At 36.6% G+C, this 23,930-nt stretch overlaps 1 protein-coding gene across 2 annotated transcripts in view; it reads right to left on the bottom strand.

Annotated features, from left to right (window-relative positions):
* Positions 1-20: 20 nt before the first annotated feature.
* Positions 21-23,930, bottom strand: part of DCUN1D2 (defective in cullin neddylation 1 domain containing 2) — a 28,053-nt gene continuing 4,143 nt past the window's right edge. For both annotated transcript variants that reach the window (XM_014053906.2, XM_014053907.2), the window contains exons 3-7: positions 18,724-18,892; positions 13,512-13,642; positions 2,435-2,517; positions 1,884-1,980; positions 21-543 (exon numbers count right to left, since the gene is read on the bottom strand). In XM_014053906.2, the coding sequence (XP_013909381.1) occupies positions 464-543; positions 1,884-1,980; positions 2,435-2,517; positions 13,512-13,642; positions 18,724-18,892 (560 nt within the window). In that variant the 3' untranslated portion in view covers positions 21-463. The remainder of the gene's footprint in view (positions 544-1,883; positions 1,981-2,434; positions 2,518-13,511; positions 13,643-18,723; positions 18,893-23,930) is intronic.

Below are 23,930 nucleotides of genomic sequence, written 5' to 3' on the forward strand. Positions count from 1 at the left end.
AAAATACCACATACCACATATTTTATTTAGAGATTTAATTTATATATCACAAATACTGCTTTTAATATAAGTACAATATAATACAGTTGTATTTATGTAACTGCTGGTGTTCACCCTGTATTATGAACTGAATGGCATGCTGTGCTGTCAAAATTTTACTAAAATGGCCTCTAGTTAAACTTTTCCAAAGTATAAAATCATGCAAAATCTACATCCTATATAATACAACCAGTACAGTAATTGAAGCCAGTATCCTACAGATAGCCTGGGCTATCTTTTGAATTTCTTCTTGCAGTGTCCATGAGCCAGCCATCATTTTCTTGCAGAAGTAGCGATTTCTGTTTTGTCAGTGGCATCCCACCTCAACTTTTGAAATCGATGACAGTGTGCACAGTTATTGGCCAAAAGTCTTCATTACCCGATGCAGTTCAAACTGCAGAGTTAGTCCACTGAGAAGTCATGGTTAGGAAGCTTTACGTTTTCCTCCTGTAACTACTGGTCTTGCGTATTCCACAAAATCATCTATTAGGACTGGCCACGCTCCTAAAGAGGAATTAAACAATTCTTAATAAAGGCTCTGAATATTTACAGCAATCTGATATTATAGTAATCTGTATCTCTTGGAGGAGGTGGTGGTGATATGTCTTAATCTAAAGTTATTAGTCAATTACTGTCCCATTTCTATTCTTCCCAAAGCAGGTGAATCCACTCAACAAGAATAGGGAAGAGAATGGCCGAGGGCTCAGCCCTCTTCTTCATGTTATTTAGCAATTACATAAAAGTACTAGGAGAAGTCATTGGTTAGTTGTGGACACATACCATCAAAATCCTAAAGAACACAAATATACATTTCTCAGCTGGATTATATAAGAGATGCAGTGGATGTCTTGTCCTGGTACTGGAGGCTAGTCAAAAAAGGATCAAGCTGAATCACAGTAAGGCAGAATCACTATTCAGAAATTATAAACCTTTTTAAAAGCTCCAACTTTGGTCCTGAATAAGGTGACTCTCCCCTTAAAAGAGCAAGCCTTGATTTAAAGGTTCTCTTGGGCTTGTAGTTGTGTTGTCACATTGTCTGCCCTTTGGAATACCATACCGCCAAGATCAAACCCTAACTCTGCTGACGTTCCAAAAAGCATGCCAGACTTGATTCCCCATTCCTATGCATGAGGAATCAAGAAATTACCTGGAGCCTTTGAGATATTCTTATTTTATTAGATTTGTTTTTTATCTTAATGTTCATCACTTTTTTTTAGTTTGTATGGTATTTTTATTTATTGCTAGCTCCCTAGAGTCACTATGGCAAGATGGGCAGCCCTATAAATCCAAATCTATAAAATTAAAGCATCTTCTTCATGGGAAAATATAACAATAATCTGTCAGAAATACTTTTAACACCTAATTTAAACGCAGTGTACTTAGCTACATTTTAGAATCACAATTCTTTTCAGTACATACATATATCCATACATACAATAAAGAAGAAAATATTGGTTAAGAAATTGAAATTTAACTCGTATTCACCAAGTCACTAAAATCAGTAGAACTCAAATTAATCCCACTGATTATAATGTGAGGGTTAGCAACGACAAGATGTGGCCTACCACCCATAATCATCTGGCCCACTGTCCCAAAAATACATCTATTTACCTGACCTGCAACAGAGAAGGAGGAAGCATTTTCCACCTCCTTGGACAGCCATTTTGGTGAGTCCTTCACCAGCCACCTCAGCACAGGAACGACAGTGAAAGTAGCAATGGAGAAGAGGGTTGCTAACCCCTTTAATAGTTACATTCCTAATATTGCTAATATCTAGTTAAAGATAGAATTTTTAAAGATAATATTTAAAAATAATTATATTTAAACATATCTACATCACTTACCTTCTTCATCATAGTTTGACATATCATCTGCAATCATATTTCCAAAGTCTAAAAGAAGGTTCCAAGTATCCTTAGGGATTGATCTTTTATGATGCTCCTATGTAAGAAAAAGAATCTAGTATGAATTCAATTTATATTTTGACAGATTTAGTAAAATCTTTACTGAGAAGATACTGACAAAAATTATTGAAATAGGAGACTTAAATAAATCAAGATGTAGTAATTGAATAAATTACAATAAAATTACTGTAAAACATCAATTTAATGGACCCCGAACAAAGGAGTTTTGTGATAGACAAAATCCATTATTTTTGAAATTTACCCATAAACAATGGAAAAAATAGGTAGTTTTCAAAGCAGTTTGCACAATTGATGTAAATAATCTTAATTATGTATTAAGATAAATAACACACTGGTGAGCTGCCCCAATTTGCTGTCAATAAGCTCCAATACACAAACCTTCTTCCTATATGGTCTGTTAAACTGAATTTATTATACTCCTATTCGGAACTTGCACAAACACACTTGGAATAATCCTGTAGGATACTTACCAATAAAAATTTATTCCAAAGATCTAAAAATTTAAATCTTCCTGATAACACTAAATTCCAATATGCAATTGCCATTTCTAGATCTGAAAGACATAAATGTAATTTATAACATTAGTTGTTGTTACAGTTTTCCACATCCCCACTATGCACGACAATATGTTTGAAAGAAAATATCTGGTTTTATGTTATATTATGGCAAGAAAATTCAGTACAGGTAGTTTGTGACTTATGATCACCATTGAGCCCAAAATTTATGATGATAAACGAGACAGTTGTAAGTGAATCACTGGAGCTGTTATGTTCGTAACACATACACTGAATCTGGCTTCCCTATTGATTTTGCTTGTCAGAAGGTCACAAAACGTGATCACATGACCCCAGGATACTGCAATTGTCATAAATACAAACAAGTTGCCACCCAAATTTTGATCTCATGACCATGGAGATGCTGCAACTATAGTAAGTGTGAAAACTTGTCATAAGTCACATTTTTAGTGCTATATAACTTTACTGGTCACCAAGCGAATAGTTGTAAGTCAAGGTTTGACTGCAATTCTATAGATTTTAAGTTACATTTTTTAAAAACACAGTTTGTGCCTGTAAAAGTTCTAAGTCATTTTAAAGTTTAAAACTAAATACTTACGAATAAGATCTGTAAATATGGAATGGGTCTAATGAGGTCTAAGGCCTCGCTTGTCCAACCATACTGTATTTTAGACATGTGATATACAAAATGCCACTCTTCCTTGTTATTATGCTACCGGTATGACATTGTAGCTTAAACAACATTTCACTTTATCCATGCAAATTATGAACCCTTTTACTATAGCCAAAGGATAGCTCCCAAGTTGTAATGTTGAATGTGACAGAAAGGGAAATTATTAAATTCATGGAGAATAACCACATTCATTTCAACTATCACAGAATAGTTTTTTTCCTGTCTTACCTCATTTTTCAGAATGTATCCCCCAGCTATTCTACTAAAAACATCATTTTACACAATAGTCCAATGCATGTTTATTTAGAAGAATGTAAGTAAAAGAGTATACAGAGTTTATTTATTTATTTATTTATTAATAGAATTTCTATGCCGCCCAATCCCGAAGGACAGTTGTAGTCTTACATTGAAATTTCTCAGAAGTTACGTATTTTTCACACTATAAAACACTCTGGATCATAAGACGCACCTAACCTTTGGGGAGGAAAAAAAAAATCTACCTCTGCCTCCCAGCAATTTATCTCCTAGCCGAAAACAGCAAACACTCTGGTCAGCTACAGCATCACCTTATTTAGCACAAGTTGATTGGTGGTTGGATCAGCCTCCCGGAATACCGCAGATCAGTTGTTCCATGTTTCAGGGATTGCTGCCACCCATTGCCACTGTGCACCCCAGTTTTGGCCTCTGCACGCCCCAGTTTTGGCCTCTGTGTGTCCTGTTTTTAGCCCGTTCTAGGCAGCGGGGATTGCCACCACTGCCTATCACCGCCGAATGACAGCAGTGATCCCACCACCTGGAACGGGCTGAAAATGGGACAAGGGAGGCTGAAAATGGGCACACGGAGGCCCAAAACAAGACACGTGGAGTCAGAAAATTGGGTGTGCGGAGGTGGTGGAAGTGACTGGCAGCGGCGATCCCTGCAGCCAGAAGCAGCTGATCAGAAGTATTCTGGGAGGCCGATCCAACCACCAATCAGCTGCTTGTGCTAAATCAGGCTGTGCTGAAGCAGGCTATTTGCTGCAAGGAAGCAAATTGCTGGAAGGCAGAGGCTGAAGGGTGGGGACTGGGTGGGGCTTCGTCGCTTTATAAGATGCACAGACACTTCCATCCACTTTTTTGGGGGGTGGGGGAGAGCATCTTATAAGTGGAATAATACAGTATTTGTCAGAGGGTACCATTGATACAAGTGCACTGCTCATTATTCTGAACTATCTCTACTGTAAACAAACTGAAATCTGGAGAGAGATTATCAGAACAATGTATATTTTTACAAATGCATATACTAATTTGTATTTATTCTGCATATACCTTCATGAATTAACCAAATCATTTCATATCTGTCAATATGAATGAGACAAATATTTTCATATTTATGCTAATGTTTTCCCTAAATGCATATATTGTAGTGAGGCTTACTTGAAAATACATTTTTAATTTCTATTAATGATTTTAAATGCAATAGAAAAGGAATTACAAATTAAACTCACAAAAAGAAATAGAATAAAGTGTGAATAAAAGAAAGAAGTAAAATTAAAAAAAGAAATATGTAAAGAGAAGTGACTTCCAATCTTCATTAGAAGGAAAAACAATTTTAATAACTCATCACCACTTATAAAATTACAAATATGTATTTCTTCTTCCTATAATCCATCCCTTCTATATGCAAAACCATAAATCATCACTTTTTAGTTCTGGTGTCAGCAAAAAGTCCATTACAGTTTACCAGAACTTTATAAACTAGAGCTTTATTTTAACCTAGATCAAACAAACCAGCTTTATATTCCTCTATTTTACTTCTAACAATCTTGATCTTTGATTCATTCAGATGTTCTATGTCTTTTTCCTATCACAAAGACTTCTTTGAGGCTTTTACAGATCTGTTTTGTAAATCCAGTGGAAAGTCATTATCCATGGTCATTGTCTTGTCTTTTGTATTTCCCTTTTGATTTTTCAAAACCTTAACTAGCTTCTTTTGTAAATCTAATAAAAAGTCATTATCAGGATGGTTCTCATGGCTTTTCTCTATTTTATAATCCACAATTTTCCTATCATTTGTATTTCCAATTTGCATCTCACTGCTGTGTATTCCCTACTTTTTAAATTCATTATTTCTGATTCCACTATTACTCATTAAACAAGTTTTTTCACGTGTCATTCCTTCATCAACATCTTTTAGACAAACTCAATCCTTAGAAGCAGACTTTATTAACTGATATTGTCATTACTAATTTTTAGCCCTGTATTTCAAATATCTCATTTAATATTTCAATTATTATAGTATTTTGTGTCAATCTGTAAATCACAATCTTAAAGGCAAGTTTTTTTCTTTTTTTCTGAACTTTTATCCCCTCTGATATCTAATTTAAATCAAAAGGTTTATTATCTTTGTTATAACTGGAAGTAGTCATAATAATTCTGGTTCTCATGAAAATGGACATGGGAGTGGGTCGGAGCATAGCGGTCGTGACAGGGAGAGGCAGATATGGCGGGGACCTTAGGGCTGGCCATTACCGGGGAAGGAGGGTTCGCTACATTACAGAGATCCCTCCTTCCGGCCCTAGGAGTCCCACTCCAAGACCAGATGGCGCGAGTAGTCAGGACCCTGGTCTCAGGCTGTTGTCGCTAAATGCCAGGTCTGTTGTTCATAAAGCTCCCCTCGTCCGGGACTTAATTACTGACGAGAGGGCAGACCTGGCATGTATTACTGAAACCTGGCTGGGCACAGAAGGAGGAGTCCCCCTTGTAGAGATGTGCCCAGAGGGATTTCAGGTGCTTCATCAGCCGAGAGCCCAGGGAAGGGGTGGCGGTGTGGCTATTGTAATCCGGGAGTCTCTGTTACCTCGTAGGGTCCCTGCTCCGGAGCTTGTCGGGTGTGAGTCTCTGCTGATAAAGTTGGACCTCAAGGGTCAAGTGGGTTTGCTGCTAACGTACCTGCCTCCCAACTGCGTTGCAGCATCCCTCCCCTCGCTCCTCGAGTCAGTAGCCGAGCTGGCGGTTGAGTTCCCCAGGCTTATAGTTCTGGGGGATTTCAACTTGCCATCGCTCGGTGAACGCTCTGACGGGGCGCAGGAGTTCATGGCTTCCATGACAGCCATGGGCTTGACCCAAGTAATTCGGGGCCCAACCCACGCAGCGGGTCACATGCTCGACCTCGTATTCCTCTCGGAGCAGTGGATGTGTGATCTTGGTCTGAAGGGTAATGAGATCATACCCCTGTCGTGGTCGGACCATTGCCTACTGAGGCTTGACTTCCGGAGGCCATACCCCCACCGTAGGGAGGAGGAACCGACCAGGTGGTTCCGCCCCAGGCGACTTATGGACCCTTTGAGGTTCCAGACGGAGCTTGGGGTTATTCCTGATACTCTCGCCCACAGTTCGGCGGAGACTCTGGCTGCCGCCTGGTACTCGGCGGCGTCGGAGTCTCTCGACCGGATTGCGCCGCTACGGCCCCTCCGGGTCAGTGGATCCCGGAGAGTTCCCTGGTTCACCGAGGAACTCCGGGAGAAGAAACGCCGGAGGAGATGCCTAGAGCACCAGTGGAGGTCCGATAGGTCCGAGGCGAACCGAGCACTTTTAACTACCTGCACCAAGGACTATGTCCGAGCATTAAGAACCGCAAAAAGATCTTATATTTCTGCCTTGGTTGCGTCCGCCGAGTCGCGCCCAGCCGCCCTGTTTAGGATAACCCGCTCCCTCCTTAATAGGAGGGATGCGGGAGACCCCTTGCAGGGTAGGGCTGAGGATTATGCTCAATTCCTGGCGGACAAAGTAGCTCGGTTTCGATCGGACTTGGACTCCACCGCAGTAGGTCCAGCTGAGTCACAGGAGGATTACTTGTTACATCAGCTCTGGGTTGAGTTCCAGGAAGTTGCCTCTGGGGATGTGGACAAGGCCATTCGAGCTGTAAGTGCCTCCACTTGTATTTTGGACCCGTGTCCCTCCTGGCTGGTGGCTAACAGCAGGGAGGTGACACATGGCTGGATCCAGGCGGTTGTCACCGCCTCCCTTCGGGAGGGGCACTTCCCCGCCGTACTTAAAACGGCGGTGGTGAGACCCCTCCTGAAGAAACCATCGTTAGATCCAGCCATCTTAAACAACTTTCGTCCTGTCTCCAACCTTCCCTTTATCGGGAAGGTTGTTGAGAAGGTGGTGGCCTTTCAGCTTCAACGGGCCTTGGAGGAAGCTAGCTATCTTGACCCCTTCCAGTCCGGCTTCAGACCTGGTTACAGCACAGAAACCGCTTTGGTCGCATTGACCGATGATCTCTGGAGGGCCAGAGATGGAGGCTATGCGTCCATCCTGGTTCTCCTTGACCTCTCAGCGGCTTTCGATACCATCGACCATGGTATCCTTCTGCGACGACTGCGGGAGGTGGGAGTGGGAGGCACTGTTCTGCGGTGGTTCTCCTCCTACCTCTCGGACAGGTCGCAGTCGGTGTTGGTCGGGGGGCAGAGATCGTCCCTGAGGCCCCTAACATGTGGGGTACCTCAGGGTTCGGTCCTATCCCCCCTACTATTTAACATATACATGAAACCGCTGGGCGAGATCATTCGGAGGCACGGGATAAAATACCATCAATATGCGGACGATACGCAATTGTATCTGTCCGCCCCGTGCCAACTCAATGAAGCGGTGGACGTGATGAACCAGGGTTTGGAGGCCGTTAGGAACTGGATGAGTGCTAGCAAACTGGTACTCAACCCGGATAAGACCGAGTGGCTGTTGTGTTTCCCCCCCAATAATTTGGCTAATATACCAACGCTTAGGCTGGGGGGTCAAATTTTATACCCCTCAGATAGGGTCCGCAACTTAGGAGTCCTCCTGGACCCACAGCTGACTTTCGATCACCAGCTGTCAGCTGTGACCAGGGGGGCATTTGCCCAGGTTCGCCTGGTCCGCCAGTTGCGGCCCTACCTAGACCGGGGGGCTCTCACAACAGTCACTCGAGCCCTTGTGATCTCTAGACTGGAATACTGCAATGGGCTCTACATGGGGTTGCCCCTGAAGTGCATCCGGCGACTGCAGCTAGTCCAAAATGCAGCCGCGCGAGTGATAGTGGGCGCACCGCGGTTCGCCCACGTTACACCTGTCCTCCGCGAGCTGCATTGGCTGCCTGTTGGTCTCCGGGTGCGCTTCAGGATACTGATGACCATCTTTAAAGCACTCCATGGTAGCGGGTCTGGGTACTTGAGAGACCGCCTTCTGCCGATTACCTCCCTAAATCGACCAATTAGATCGCACAGACTGGGCCTCCTCCGAATTCCATCTGCCAGTCAATGTCGACTGGCGACCACACGGAGGAGAGCCTTTTCTGTTGCCGCCCCGACCCTGTGGAACGAGCTCCCCATGGAGATCCGTACCCTCACCACTATCCAGACCTTCCGCGCAGCCCTCAAGATCTGGCTCTCCCAGCAGGCCTGGGGATAGGTTTCCAATTACCCGCCCGAGTGTTTGATCGCTGAATGAAAGTTGTGTTTTATTATTTTTTCTTTGTGCACATATTGTTTTGTTTTTGACCTTGCACCCCCCTCCCCTGTGGTTGTAAGCCGCCCTGAGTCCCCTTAGGGAAAAGGGCGGCATATAAATCCCAATAAAACCTTAAACCTTAAACCTTAAAATCCATTTATTTCAAACTGTTTAGATTCTCAACCTGAGTTAACTTTTCTTTTGTTTAGAAATAAACTCACCAGGTAACTTTTTAGACTGAACATTTCTTAAAATATTTCAAGAAGCAATTTCCAAATGTGATTAGAAGTGAGGTTAGCAAATTTAATATCTTTAAGGGTGTCAACTGTGCTTGTGAGCTTGATGATTAATTCCTTCGTTTCTTTGCAGTCAGACCCATTAGAGACTACTATCTTGCAGTCTCCTCACAAAGACACACCATCCAAATCACATGAATGATCTCCAGTCTTCTTATCTGGACAGGTTCCAAAGAACTGGGCTACTCACCGGTTCTTTGGTCTTTGCCGTGGTTGTTATCTTCACTCTCCACAGAGATGTATTTAGCTTGCCATGCCTCCACTGGAAGTTGACAATATATAATCCTTCATTAAAAAAAAAAAAACTACACCTATTGAGACAGCTTTTTGTCCCCAACTCTTATCAGTGCAAAGTATGCACAAAATAGAATAGGCATCCAAGTACAAATATCCGTGTCTCTGAATAGAAATTATATTGACAATAAGCTCCTGAATGAAAGACGGAATGTAAATTTAATAAAAATATAAATGATAAATAGATAGCCCATACCAATAAAAACAAATCAGTGGAACATCTGAAAATGTTTAGAGTAAATACTTGCTTGAATATGATTTTATTAAAAAAATAAATTAAATGCATTATCAAATAATATCCCAACCAAAGACAGGATAAATTTGAGGATGTTTCTGTTTTAATAAATTATAGTGTATTGTAAATAAGCATAGAGCTTTGTACAGGTATGCCTATCTTTTCTCCATATTTTGATACTTTAAATATCTCAGACTAAAAATATGTTCAATTTGCATATTTATTCCAAACATACATCATTAAACTGTTACATAAACCTTCTGCCTAAGGAAACAAAAAGTATCAAAATGAGCACCCGAAGAGATATGACAGGCATGGACTTAAAACATGGCATATTAAACCAGAAGTTTTAAAACTGAAACAAGTCTATAACGAAAAATGCATACAATAGGAATAACTCTTTCCTTTACATATACTGGACAGTAAATTTTTCTTTTGTTTATAAAAGTGGGAAAAATAGTTTTTGGCAATCATCACTATGCAACTGTCTGCATAAATTTCCAAGGATCATCCAGTCCCTAAAATAGGCTGCAGATTTGTTCTATTTATAAAAGGAAAATACTAATGTCCCTGCTATTAGTATGATCAAAGCTTAATGGCATCTATAGTAAACTATTAGATATGTGCTCAGCCACCACACTAAGGATATACCTTTATTGCACTATAACATTGTCACGATTTGTCTTGTAAATTTACAAATGATTATTCTCCTAAAAGATTCTCCATGCACAATGATGACTATTTTGTATTCATTTCACCTGATATATCATTTGTTCACAAGGTGAACAATGGTAGCTACAATATTATATGTAATATTATATGTTTTCTTTAACCAATGCATTCCAAAAATTCTAAGCAACTTCTAAATTCTAGATCTTTTCTGTAGGAACCTAGAAAAATGATAGTTCAAATCTATTTTAATTTCAACTTATGTAACTGTGATAAGTAATTTGTGGAATAAAACAATGAGAATGAATCTAAAAGCAATGATATTTGTCATGGGTGATAATTCTTCCTAATTTACCAAGTCAACTCCAAGCAGCTAAAAATCCCCCAAAATAAGATTACAAAAACAGATTTGTAGTATATTTATTATCATATTGCTTTCTCAAAAATACCTAATTATAGTCTTTCCTGTTATCACACTTTGTTGTGAAACAATATGACACAATACTGTAATTCGTTTTGTATATACACACACATGTTCAGTGTAAAATTGGAATATTTCCTTTCCAAAATAGCATGTGCTATCTTCCTATATCTTTTGCACGGCACTCACAACCCATATATGTCTCTAAAAGATAAGGCTAGCATTCCTTTGGTGCATGAGATTATTTTAAGAGAGGATCTGAGTTTTCAAAGTTAGCTCCAATTTCTGTCATAGCTACTATTCCTAACGCAATGTAGACATTAAATAAAAACAAAATTCAAAACCAGACTAGCTTTATCCATGTCAGTCCCAATTCATTCCAACTTTACTTAATCTGTCTATGATATATTTCTTGTATCAAGTATACTGATTTACATATACTACTATATATAAACTAGAACATAGTTGCCTTAACACAGGACTGCACAGCTCAAGGACCTGAAAACTGAAACATTTAACACAGCCTCTGAACCTTTAACATTTAAACACATTTAATTCATAAAGGTACAAAGAAAAGATAAAAATCAAACTGTTCTGACCATATGGCATCACAGGGAAGCATATAAACCAACTAAAACTCTCCAAAATATTCTAAGTAAACAAAACAACAACAGCCCCAGAAGAAAAAGGAGTATTCTACAACACACAATACAAGAATTATATATAAAGTGACCAGACGTCCCGCTTTCGGCGGGACAGTCACGATTTCTAACAATTTGTCCCGCGTCGTTTTAAAAAAGTCCCAATTTTGGCTTCATGTTGAAAACGCAGTGGATTTGCTTAAGAAATCCTAACCGGGGCAAGACAAGACACTCTGTCTAACCGCTCTCTATGTCTCAGTACTTTCATTGAAGATATTAAAACTTTAAAGCAAGAAAACGGAACACACCCACCCCCGCCCCTTTTACTTCCTTTTATAAGAAAAGATGACCCAGTACCATACAGCTCCAGGAAATACGTTGGCTAGAGAAGTAGCGACTGTTCCTTCTTGGATTTCCCGGAGGTTGGAGGTCGGCATGGAGGTTGGAGGTCGCCTTGTGTGGGAAAAATGGTGGCGCGCGAGGAGCTCAAGGTTTCTTTGAAAAATATTTCCCTGGGACTAATTTCACCATTTGAATTTGCTCAGTTCTTTGTATTAATTTCTACATCATTCTGGATTGACTTGGAGTGCTTCTTATGATTCTTGATGAATGTATTCTATTTTATTTTTCTTTATGTACACTGAGAACATATTCACCAAAGACAAATTCCTTGTGTGTCCAATCACACTTGGCTAATAAACTATTCTACTCTACTCTATTCTATTAATTTCTATTTCAATTCTAATAAGGAGTTTAGCTTCTCTCTCTTGAAAATGTAAGGTAGCATAAGGCATTATAATGCAAGCTAGCCTTAGCTTCCAAACAGTTCATTTAGTGACCAAACTTACAATGGCATTGAAAAAATGACTGATGATCATTTTTCACACTTAGCGACCATTTTCACACTTAGCGACCATTGCAACATCCTCATGGTTACGTGATCAAAATTTTGATGTTTGGCAACAGATTCATATTTATGATGGTTTCAGTGTCCTGGGGTCATGTAATCGCCTTGTGTGACCTTTTGACAAAGTCAAATGGGGAAATCAGATTCGCTTATGTTACTAACTTATCAGCTGCAGTTATTCACTTAAGAATTGTGGCAAGAAAGGTGGTATAATGGGGCAAAATTCACCTAACAAATGTCTCACTTAGGAACAAAAATTTTGGGCTCAGCTGTGGTCGTAAGTCAAGGACTACCTGTACATTAACCATCCTTTCTCTGGTGACAGCATGGTCATTCTCACTGCTTCAAATGGGGGGGGGGGTCCTTGGGGAGCAAAACGTTTTTGGTTCCTACACCTGTGGATTAACATCACGTCTCCTTGGATGAGCAGCCAGGGATAGAATCTGATTCCTTTAGGTCAGTGCTTCTCAACCTTGGTCCACCTGAAGATGCGTGGACTTCAACTCCCAGAATTCCCCAGCCAGCTGGCTTGGTGGATTCTGGGAGTTGAAGTCCACGCATCTTCAAGTGGACCAAGGTTGAGAAACACTGCTTTAGATGGAGAGAAAAGTTGATAGAAAGAATACTAAAAGCTACTTAATGTTAACAGTAAAATAACTAGATAAAAGCAGAAATCTAAATCATAATTAGATCGTAACATTCTTCTTGCCTTACAATGAAGAGTAATGGGGACCATTTAAAAAAAAACCTAGCGAGGAGGGAAGTGTGTCAAAGTATTGTGCATAGAATTTTTAAAAATGGTTTATTTCAATTTATTTTGGATAGAATCTTTTTTTAAATAGTCTAAGACAATTTAAAAAAAGAATCCACACAGAATAAATTGAAGTAAAACATTTCAAACTATTCTACACAGAATAAATTGAAATAAAACTATTTTTAAAAATTCTATGCACAATGCATTTCAAAGTATTGAGTATAAAATTTTTTAAAATGGTTTTACCAATATGCCAAAGAATAAAATTATACTGTACATAATTTTTGTAAACATATTTAATAAATCTAAATGTAAATAAATGTATTATATTTGTAAATTGTAGTTATGTTGAAATAAAAAATATTACAATACTATTTTTGCATTATATGAAAATTTTTGTTGCTCCGTATAAGAATAAACTGTAATGTACTATCCCATTATCAAACTATTTTGTCATATTTTTCAAATAATAATGTGACATCTGTTATTCAAAATATGCAAGCTAAACCATTCACTTAGCTATGGATTACAATAATCTTCCCTTTCCAGCCAACCTGAATACCTCGCTTAAAAAAAAATCTACTAGTGAATCTCACCTAAGCTTTCATTTTGTTAAAAGTCTATTATAAAATCTCTTATTATTGAAAACACAATAACTTAAAAAAACAAAACTCACCTAAACCTTTTTGCCCAGGGTTTTTAGCAAAGTTAAAAGTAAACTGATAAAAATCTTTAAACTTCATTGGATCCTTTAATTCTTGTTCCAGTCTTGGTAAAAGAGATTTTAGCTTGTCTGTGGTATCACACCTGGTAAAAAGATGCTACTTTTCAGTTTATTCAGTATAATTGTATTGTTTTAGAATTTTGAAATATAAATATAAAACTTATAAAATATATGTTCAAAAAATAGGAAATTGCAATATACACGAAATAGATCCATTTTAAGACTAATTCAGTTGCTGTTAGTGTAACAAACATATTATGCCATAATATTTCATTCAGCTGCAGAAATAAATACATAAAGTACATATTCATTTTGTATTGCATATAGAGTGATTTTGCAAATAATAGGCAGCTATAACTAGTGCAGTAAAATAAATGCCTTTTACCCTAATAAGAGTTAAAGCATGGTGTAAGGGCATTTATATGAGAACAATAAATATGATAAAGCTAACTTATTTCTCTACAATTTCACTACTGTTTTATGCTATTTTGTCAATTGATATATAAAGTAGATTATGTATCTATGTAAAATTGAAAACAGTGATTCTCATACAACAAAATTACCACAGACAGCTGTTGATAAAATGTACCATCCATTTTCCATTTACTGTACTTCTGATGATAATAAAGTCCAATTTCAGTGAGCAGAATAACAAGAAAATGCTTCTGACTTTCTAGTAAGCAACGTGGGCAAAATCACATCCTTGTGATCAGCATTAATATTACTTAAATTTAATTATTAGTATACTTTATTTTTAGGTGCACAAGCAACTCATATTGGGGTTTTGTAATATTTACTTCTCAACTTACAACCATTTCTCTAGTGACTGTTCAAGTTAAAGTTAAAACGATCCTGAAAAATGGCTTACAACCCATCCTAGCAGTTACAACCATTGCAGGATCCCCACAGTCTCATAATCAAAATTCTGGCACTTGGCAAGTATTTATGACAGTTGCAGTATCCCAGGGCCATGGGATCACCATTTGTGACCTTCCCAATTGGCTTCTGATAAGTCAATTGGGAAAAGTCAAGGGGGGAATCAGGATTCGCTTAACAATTGCATAAATCACTTAACCACTGTGATTCACTTAACAATTGTGGCAAAAAGGATGTAAAATTGGACACAACTCGCTTAACAACTGTCTTACTTAGCAACAGAAATTCTGGTTCTAATTGTGGTCACAAGTTGAAGATTAGATATTTGATCTGTATATGAACTGCTTGTCGTTCTAGGATTGTAACTGAATTGCAGCATTTTGCACAGATCAACAATTAAGCATTGCCAAGAAATTTAAATTGGCTCTGATTTTAAATACAATGAGTAAGTATAACTACTTGGTTAGATGACATCAACATAGGTACAATCCATGGTGACTATAGAAAAACACCTGACATCGCAATCTGTGATAATCTATAGTTTTTTTTAAGGCACTTCTATTTTTTCAGGACATTTATTGTCCTTTTCTGCTACTTTGCTCAACCTTCTCAGAAACTGCTGTTTTTACTAGTTTGCTGACATGACTAAGTATATAAGATTCTGTTTAGTGAGCATTGTTTAATGGGGGCAATCTTAGTTTAGTCCACTGGATGCCGTTTCCTTTGTCTTCTTAAAATTTAACATTTAGCCATTTTTTTCACTTTCCCTCGTGAAAGTCCCCAAGAAACTAATGTTATCTTTCAAACTATTAAGTGTTTTGACATTCAACTTTAATGGCATGCCTCATCCCTTCCAATCTTGCCATTCATATAATCTATTTCCTGTGGAAATTAAACACATTACTTTCGCTTTATCTTTATATTCATCTGAATAGTGTTGATATTTAAAATGATAACTTCAACAAATACTTGTATTTCATCTGGTATTTTGCTATAGTACTGTGGTTTGGACCAATATATTTTTGTAAATCCATTTTTCCTTCCTGAGTGGGCATGTGTAATTGTAGTGCTACACTTTTTGTGTTCAACCATCGTCTGATGTTTAATGACCCTTGTCCATTTTTATTTCAATTTAATGCCATTTTTATGACAAAAGTTAGAGCATTGCACCAATTAAACAGATATAGGGTTAATATATATCTATGTCATTTCTTCTTGTTTTTGGACAATTCTACTTCTCCAAATTTAGATTTTTATTGTAGCTTCTTATTCTGTGAACAAGGAACTATGAAGATTCCTTGGAAGAATAATATAATATTCTGACAGTTAAACATTAATATTGCGCACATTCTGAAATACTCTCTGCACAAAAGGCTCATCGTATTCAATAAAAGAGGTAAATCTTATAAATTTGCTTGCTCTTCCTATTTACACTGTATATGATCTTACTTCCCTCTGCCTCTTTAGACACTAGAAAGGTGATTGGAGATCTGAAGTTGGAGGAATTGTTCCCTTACCATGGTAGAACGACTTCCCATTGAAATTTAAAGTTACAGCAACTCTTCTTTTTTCTGGGGAAACACTAGGATAGTCCTCCTTGGAATGAATAGATCCCAACGGATTCCAGAAAACTCTAGCTCTTCTAGCTAATATGATGGATGCTCCTGATAAAAGTTTTGATTATTCTGTAAAATGTAGGTGTGACTTGAGCAGTTGACATAATAAGCAATTTTGGAAGGCAGTTGTAATATAGATAGAAGTAAAAAATCTGATTAAATATTACTAAGCTCATTATTAAAGTCTATTATATGGCCGTGAGGGAGGTGAAAAACCAGAATTTCCCTGTGTGGTTTGGGTATTACTAAGAAATAGCCTAGCATAAAGTTGAATAGAATCCTTGGTAATACATTGTAGTATGTTAGCTTTGAGGATACAATCAATTATACTTATCTTATACTTAAGACTCAGCATTTCTGGCAGTTAAATTTATAAAAGTCTTTTTTATGACTTTATGACAGATTTGTTGAATTCTGATGACAAAATGATTGATAGAGATTGACCTCTCACTTGATTTTAGTTATTACAGCTTATTATATATGGCAGGATGGGAATATTTGGGTGAAAGGTATAAGCTACTTAAGATATGTCAGATATTTTGTCATACTGTAGTCTATTTGCATTTTAGAAGTAACATTTGTCTGATACTTTTCACTCTGAATCTTCTTTTATGTTTTTATCTTTTAAAAAAATAATAAAATTGAACTTCGCCAGTGAAGGAGTGGGCCTTCATTCATAAAGACTATGATGAAAAAATTCAGATGTGGGTCTCAATAATTATAGCCTTCTCAATTCCCTTTTATCTTCCCTAAAGTTTAACGTCTGCATTAATCTGTTCAGCAAGGTCATTCAGAAACGTTGAGTAAAATATTATGTTGCTTACATAAAACCCTCTTGTTTTCATAAAATCCAGTGAAAAGACAAAATATTGTGCTTTGCCAAAGTAAATGAATTGGATGACAGTCAAGAAAGCTCAATCCAGGCATAGAGATGCTACTGATAGGTGATTTGTTTAGGTGAGTTATGCACATCCTATTCCAAAAGAGATTGCAAATCTTCCTAATGTGAAAAACATCTATATCAATCTTTGTCATTAAAATCATAAATGTCATCTGTAAATGATGTATCTTTTCTTGGATTAGGTTACTGGGTCAGTTATAATGATATGTGGACAGATAGTTACCCTGCTAATTTATGCCCTGATCATTTTTATGTAAATTACTACAGTGTGTTTTATATGAGGCTAATCTTCAAGGTGGGCCAAAATCTAGTTAGTATTATAGTTCAGCAACAGTATGAATTGGAACTAGAACTACAGTATGAAAGTACACTTATCTTACATGGTTATTGGCGACTCCTGTTTGCACTGAGCCAAGGTGGCGCAGTGGTTAAATGCAGCACTGCAGGCTACTGCTAGATCAGCAGGTCAGCGGTTCAAATCTCACCGGCTCAGGGTTGACTCAGCCTTCCATCCTTCCGAGGTGGGTAAAATGAGGACCCAGATTGTTGGGGGCAATATGCTGACTCTCTGTAAACCGCTTAGAGAGGTCTGAAAGGCCTATGAAGCGGTATATAAGTCTACTGCTATTGCTATTGCTCATAATCCAAGGTATTAATAAAAATTTGTATAATTTTTCATTGTTTGGGACCATAATGCCTGAAATAACAGTATTAATTATATGTTCCCATTCATCATCTGAGATTATCTTCAGGGGTTCTGCTGTAGATGGCTTACTGCAAATGGCCATAAAGTTAAACTGGCTGTCAAGTGCCCAAAATGTGATCCCATGACCACTTTGGAAGTGGGCATTATAATTTCAAAATGTGTTGCAATTAGCTTTGAGAGTATCCATTGTAAACTGAGACTATCTGTACAGATAGTTCTCGATTTATGACAACTGAGCCCAAAAATTCTGTTGTTAAATGAGACATTTGTTAAGTGAATTTTGTGACATTTCTTGCCATAGTTGTTAAGTAAATTACTGCAATTGATAAGTTAGTAACATGGTTGTTAAGTGAATTTTGCTTCCTCATTGAATTTGCTTGTCAAAAGGTTACAAAAGTTGATCATATGACCTTGGGACACAACAACTGTCATAAATATGAACAGTTGCCAAGCATATGAATTTTGATCACATGATCATGGGGACGCTGGAAAGCTTGTAACTATGAAAAACGGCCCTACATCACTTTTTCAGTGGTATTGTAACTTTGAACGGTTACTAAATGAACTGTTGTATGTCAAGGACTACCTGTACTTGGCTGTCATTAAAATCAATAAAACATATATTAATAGTGTATCCCACAATATTTGTGTTTGAATTTCATCAAATAGCAAGATTGCTGTTCTCAAAACTGCCTGCCATCAGCAAGACCACTTTAAAAAATAAGTTTCAGTTGAAAGAAATAGTGCGTTACTTACTTAGTAAGCACGCCAATTGAATGCAAAATATGTTTGTGGGAGGGAATATATTCAGAACTGAGGAACTGGATTATTTTACCTATTTTAAGATGTTTATACACTCTTAATAATAGGCTTATGTCAAAACTTTTTAAAGTCCTTGCACAATTAATTAGGCAAGTTACTGTTAATTTTAATTCCACAACCATGTGTAATTCTTTGTATATTTCATATACTTGAATTTTTAACCAATTTGACAAAATCAGTTTTGATATAAACTATTTTGATATTGAAAAATATGAAATTCTGATAAAAAACTGTTATGCTCACCCCAACTCTGTCATGCCATCTACAAATTCTTTTTTACTGAATTCACACTGAGTCGCTGCCCGGAATTTCCATGCTATGACCAAAACACTGATACTAGCAGGATCCAGACTTAAATCGTCACAAAATTGCTGAATTCCATCAATGCCAATTTTATTGTCATCCTGTGGGTCTGTATTTGAAAACAAAACAAAACAGAGTGTTATATTTTATATTAAAGATGCGTAATTTTTTCATAATCATACAATGTTATTCTGATTTTTAAAACTACATCTTTATGGTTTCCATTCTTACTGCCTAAAAAATATAATCATATAAATCAGGTCAAAAAAGGAACTAGTGGCGATCTGTATACATAGAAAGGTTCATTTCATTTAAAATTGTAGTAATTTTAGCAACAGTACTGATATTTAAAGCACAACTGTCCAATATAAAAACCTATGAGACCATTGTGGTTTGCTTCCAATATGAGCAAGTAAATTTAGATGAGAAATATACATTACATTTTGCTGAGATGAAAAGCAAAACTTTTGAGACTGATTAGGGTTTAGAATCATAGTTGTTAAAATTCTAACACCCTATTATTTCAATAAAAAGTTCCTGCTATTTTAAGCAACATAGGTCTCCAGGGGTTGATAGGCAGACTTCTGTTTCTCCATGTCACATCATCATTCTTTAGACACCAGCAGCTAAAAAAAGGCACCTCTTTGCACATGCTACACTTCTAAAATATTATTTGTTTATCCCAAGTAGAGCCTTGTAATGAACGCTGCTCGAGATTGCCAAATCAATTTCCCCGCTAAAATTAAAAGTTCTATTCTCACAGAGAAAATAGCTAAATGTTTAGAAAGTGTTCCTACTTCAGTTCACATATTTTGCCTTCCTCTTTTTACACGGCAAATAGGTAAAAAATGTAATACTTGTTCTTTTAGCACACATCACTGCATGCTTAAGCTAACTACAGCTAGTCCTCAACTTACAATCCTTTGTTTAGTGACCAATCAAAGTTATGACACACTGAAAAAAATGAATTATGACAGTTTTTCACATTTACAACCGCTTCAGCAGCCTCATGCATGGTCAAAATTTGGATGCTTGGCAACTGGTTCATATGACTGAAGTGTCGCAGGGTCATGTGATCATTTTTTCTGACAAGCAAAGTAAATGGGGAAACCAAATTCATTTAACAACCATTACTAATTTAATAACTACAGTGATTCATTTAACAACTGTGACAAGAGTTCATAAAATGGGTCAAAACTCATTTAATAACTATCTCACTTAGCACCAGAAATTTTGGGTTCAATTTTGGTTGTAAGTTGAGCACTACCTGACTGCAGCTAAAATTAGTAAGAAGAATTTTCAAGTTAAACGCTAGCTATTCCAATATTAATTGTTGTAATTATTTTAACTATTTCATATAAGCATCTTTGGGGGTGGCCATTTCCATCATCACTAATCATTTGCACTTCTCTCTCTGCGCTTGAAGTGCTGATAACTGTAAAGCTTCAAAATGTTACTTATTTGGGGCAAAGGAAATAAAGCATTCTGTTAAATATTAGATATCTGGGTAAGGCAGAATGTGTCTGACTACCTTTTGTCTCAAAACAATCAGAGTAGCCATATGCTTATAAGAAAAGGTCTTAACAACATTTTCAAGTATTCTACTCCCATGCAAGGAATGAAATTTTATGTCGCTGAAGTTTTAAAGAATAGCAAATTGCAAGATGTAATTGGCAGGAGATAGCTTGAGAATGCAAAGAAAACCATTTGCAATGCTCTGAGAAATCAGCTTTGTTAAAATAATACACTAACAATTGCATTAAAGCATTAGTTAAGGGTAAACATCTACACTCAATGACAAGCAAAATAAAAGCAGACCAAGTATAACAAAAGCAATGTGCCAGTCATAAGTGACCTAAAAAGTTATGATGTAAAAAAGGTTAACAATTAAGTAAAAAACTTAATATAATGTAAAATTTATGAGAATAAACTAAATTAAAATGTATAATAGTGTCACTACTCCAAATTTAGGCCATTTTACACCTTTTTACAAAAATTGCTGTAGGTAACTATTTAGTAATTCTATTGGTGATAGAAACATTGTGATCTGAGAGTAAGAAAGGAACCATCTCTCCTTCATAACAGATTTCATTTTTGTTAAGGTATGTTAAAGATGTATCTGCAGCCAAATTACTGTAGAAATAGGAAAGGAAAATTTTATGATTTAGGGTTTCAGGGACATCCTAACCACAAAGACATGTTTTTTTGGTGAATGGAATCCTGCTCTATACTTCGAACCTGGTACTATAGAGGGTAAAGTGTTGAAATGAGGCAAAGAAAAAATCACATCAGCACTGAGAATTGGCTACAATTCATACCCAAATTCTCCTGCCAGGTAATGCCAAAAATTCCTTTACAGGATTGAAATTTAGCTCTAAAACTAGGGAAACAAAGAAAAGAGAGAAAGACTGCAATAGCCTGCACCAACTACATTTTTAATTAACTATCTTGATAAATGCTTTTAAACAGAATTAATAGGTCAACAAATCAGCGCTAAACAAAAGTTTAAGCTAGTAGGAGAGTGAGCAAATGTGCCTCTAATGAGAATGTAACAGCTTCGGGTGAGGATTAAAGTACCTGAGACATAACAAGGGATTTTGTAAAAAGGTACATTGGACTATGTCAAAGGGCCTTGAATCATTAAAAGCGCCTATCTGTGTAGCACATAATATTTAAGATAGTGTTTTAGCTTTAGAAAGTATACATTTACCCATTTATTTATTTGACTTTTATCCTGCCTTTATTACCTTATAAATAACTCAAGGTGGTGGAATATACATAATACTCTTTTGTCCTCCTATTTTTTCCACAAAAGCCTGTGAGGCAGGTTGAGTCGAGAGGGAGCAACTATCCCCAAATCACCCAGCTGGCTTTCGTGCTAAAGGTGAGACTTTAACTCACAGTCTCCTGATGTCTAGGCCAGTACCTTAACTATTACAACAAACTGGGGAGGAAAAACCAGGATTGCATTGACAGAATTGTTAGCTTTGGCAGACACTGAGTCTAATTTGTTTTCGTTTTCTGTTCACAGAAATCACCTATTAGCACAACTTTCCTACAGACCATCAGTGTCCTGTCCAATCCTCCACTATCAAACACAGACATATATATGAAGTGTCTTTAGGAAGTTTGATATTAATGCTTTAAAAAAAACATATCTTACCAAGGAATTAAATTTACTAATACTAATGAACACATACCCATTACTTTTATCTTATTTTGAAGATTGTAATTTATCCACTTGTAGAATGTAATATTCATCCCTTCCCACTTACTGCATCTCCAAATCAATTTCAGAATAGGACTTTTCAGAGCAGATATAATACACATGGAAGGAAAACCAAAAGAAGCTTGTTCTTAGATATATGATAAAAATTAAATAAAATGCAGCCTTTACTATTTATTTTTTTAGAAATATGCTTGAAAATCCAGTATAATAGAAAAGAACTAGAATCACAAACAAAGATTATGACTTATTCAAAAAGATAACTGTAGGTGTGTAACATACAGTATGGCTCTCCCCCCCAACTTTATATACAGGTAGTCCTCCGTTTATAACAATTGAGACCTACATTTCTGTTGCTAAGACATTTGTTAAGTGAGTTTTGCCCCATTTTATGACCCTTCTCATCACAGTTGTTAAATGAATCACTGCAGTTGTTAAGTTAGTAACATGGTTGTTAAGTGAATCTCGCTTCCCCATCAACTTTGTTTGTCAGAAAGTTGCAAAAAATGATCACATCACTCTGGGATCCTGCAATCATCACAAATGTAAGTCAGTTGCCAAACATCTGAATTTTGATCATGTGACCTTGGGGATCCTGCAATGGTTGTAAGTATAAAAAATGGTCATTTCACTTTTTTCAGTGCTATTGAACTTTAAATGGTCCCTACATCCATTTGAATATGAAAAATACTGATAGGACTAAACATAGAGAACTCATAATTGATGATTTATGTATAGCAGTCATACAAGGATTAAAAAATAAACTAAATTATTAACCAAAATAAATTATTATTTTGTGTCACAAAATATATAGCTCAATAACTGAGGGATACCCCAGAAATGGAGTGAAATAATCCTTAATTTAATAACCCCTCACCAACCTCAGGCTGCAGTGCAATTGAAAAAGTAAGTCATTTTCTTGTTTATGACTTGCTATAGGAGCCCCCCTCCCAATAAAGAACTAGCTATAAATATTCAATTACACAGCTACAGTTTTGATAATATTAAATAAATCACTCCTTCTCTCAGTTTTTTTTAACAAATACCCCTGTAGAATAAAGAAAATTTGTTTAGCACAGAAATTGATCAAGCGCAAGGGAGGAAATAAACGATATTTGGAAATCATATTTGTGGATTTGAATTTTTTTAATGTGGCGAGGAAACAAGGGAATAAATTCAGTAATTAAGATACCGTAACAGCAATGACATTTGTTAGGTATGAAGACCTCTGTATGCAGCACCATGGGCAAAGTAGAAACAAGAACTTCTGAGTTAAAAAGACTGAATCTTTTTTTTAGAAAGTTGGGTATTTGTATGGTTATCCACAAATATGCCTATGCATTAATATACAACAGAGCTAAAAGAGTATTCAAAGTATTTCATTATTTATTCATCTTATTTATAATCTGCTTCTCTTCATGGACCTTAGAATCCTATGCATGGTTACTTATTTTATTGTCACAAACTTGTGAAACAGGCAGGGCAGAGAAAAACTGACTGCCCTATAACCACTGCATCAATCCAATAATTTATTATAGTTCATGACCAGCACATAATAAAAAATATAAAAATTCCATTTATGATTTATTCCTTGTAACCACTTTACTGTCTCTCAGATAACTGGATTGTTTTCTAAAATGTTTGCAGCAATATGAATTCACAAACAGATTTAACAAAGGAGTTTCAATAAAGTTTCCAACCTCAGAGACATTTTTATAGTTGAACATAATTCTGTATTTCAGAACATCCATAAAAGAAATTATTCAATTTTTTACCCTGATTAATTCTTTAAAAGAGAATATTTATTAACAAGCATATTTATCTTTACCTAAATTAAGAAAAATTATATAGATCCTTGCTGGATCTAGTCAGGTAGAATGCTGTACATTAACTCTTTCAGCAAAGATTTCAGTGGAACGTA

The sequence above is a fragment of the Thamnophis sirtalis genome, unplaced genomic scaffold (genome assembly GCF_051295495.1).
Source record: "Thamnophis sirtalis isolate CommonGarterSnake01/CBP01778 unplaced genomic scaffold, rThaSir2_p1.2 scaffold_12, whole genome shotgun sequence".
In the NCBI taxonomy this organism is placed as follows: domain Eukaryota; kingdom Metazoa; phylum Chordata; class Lepidosauria; order Squamata; family Natricidae; genus Thamnophis; species Thamnophis sirtalis.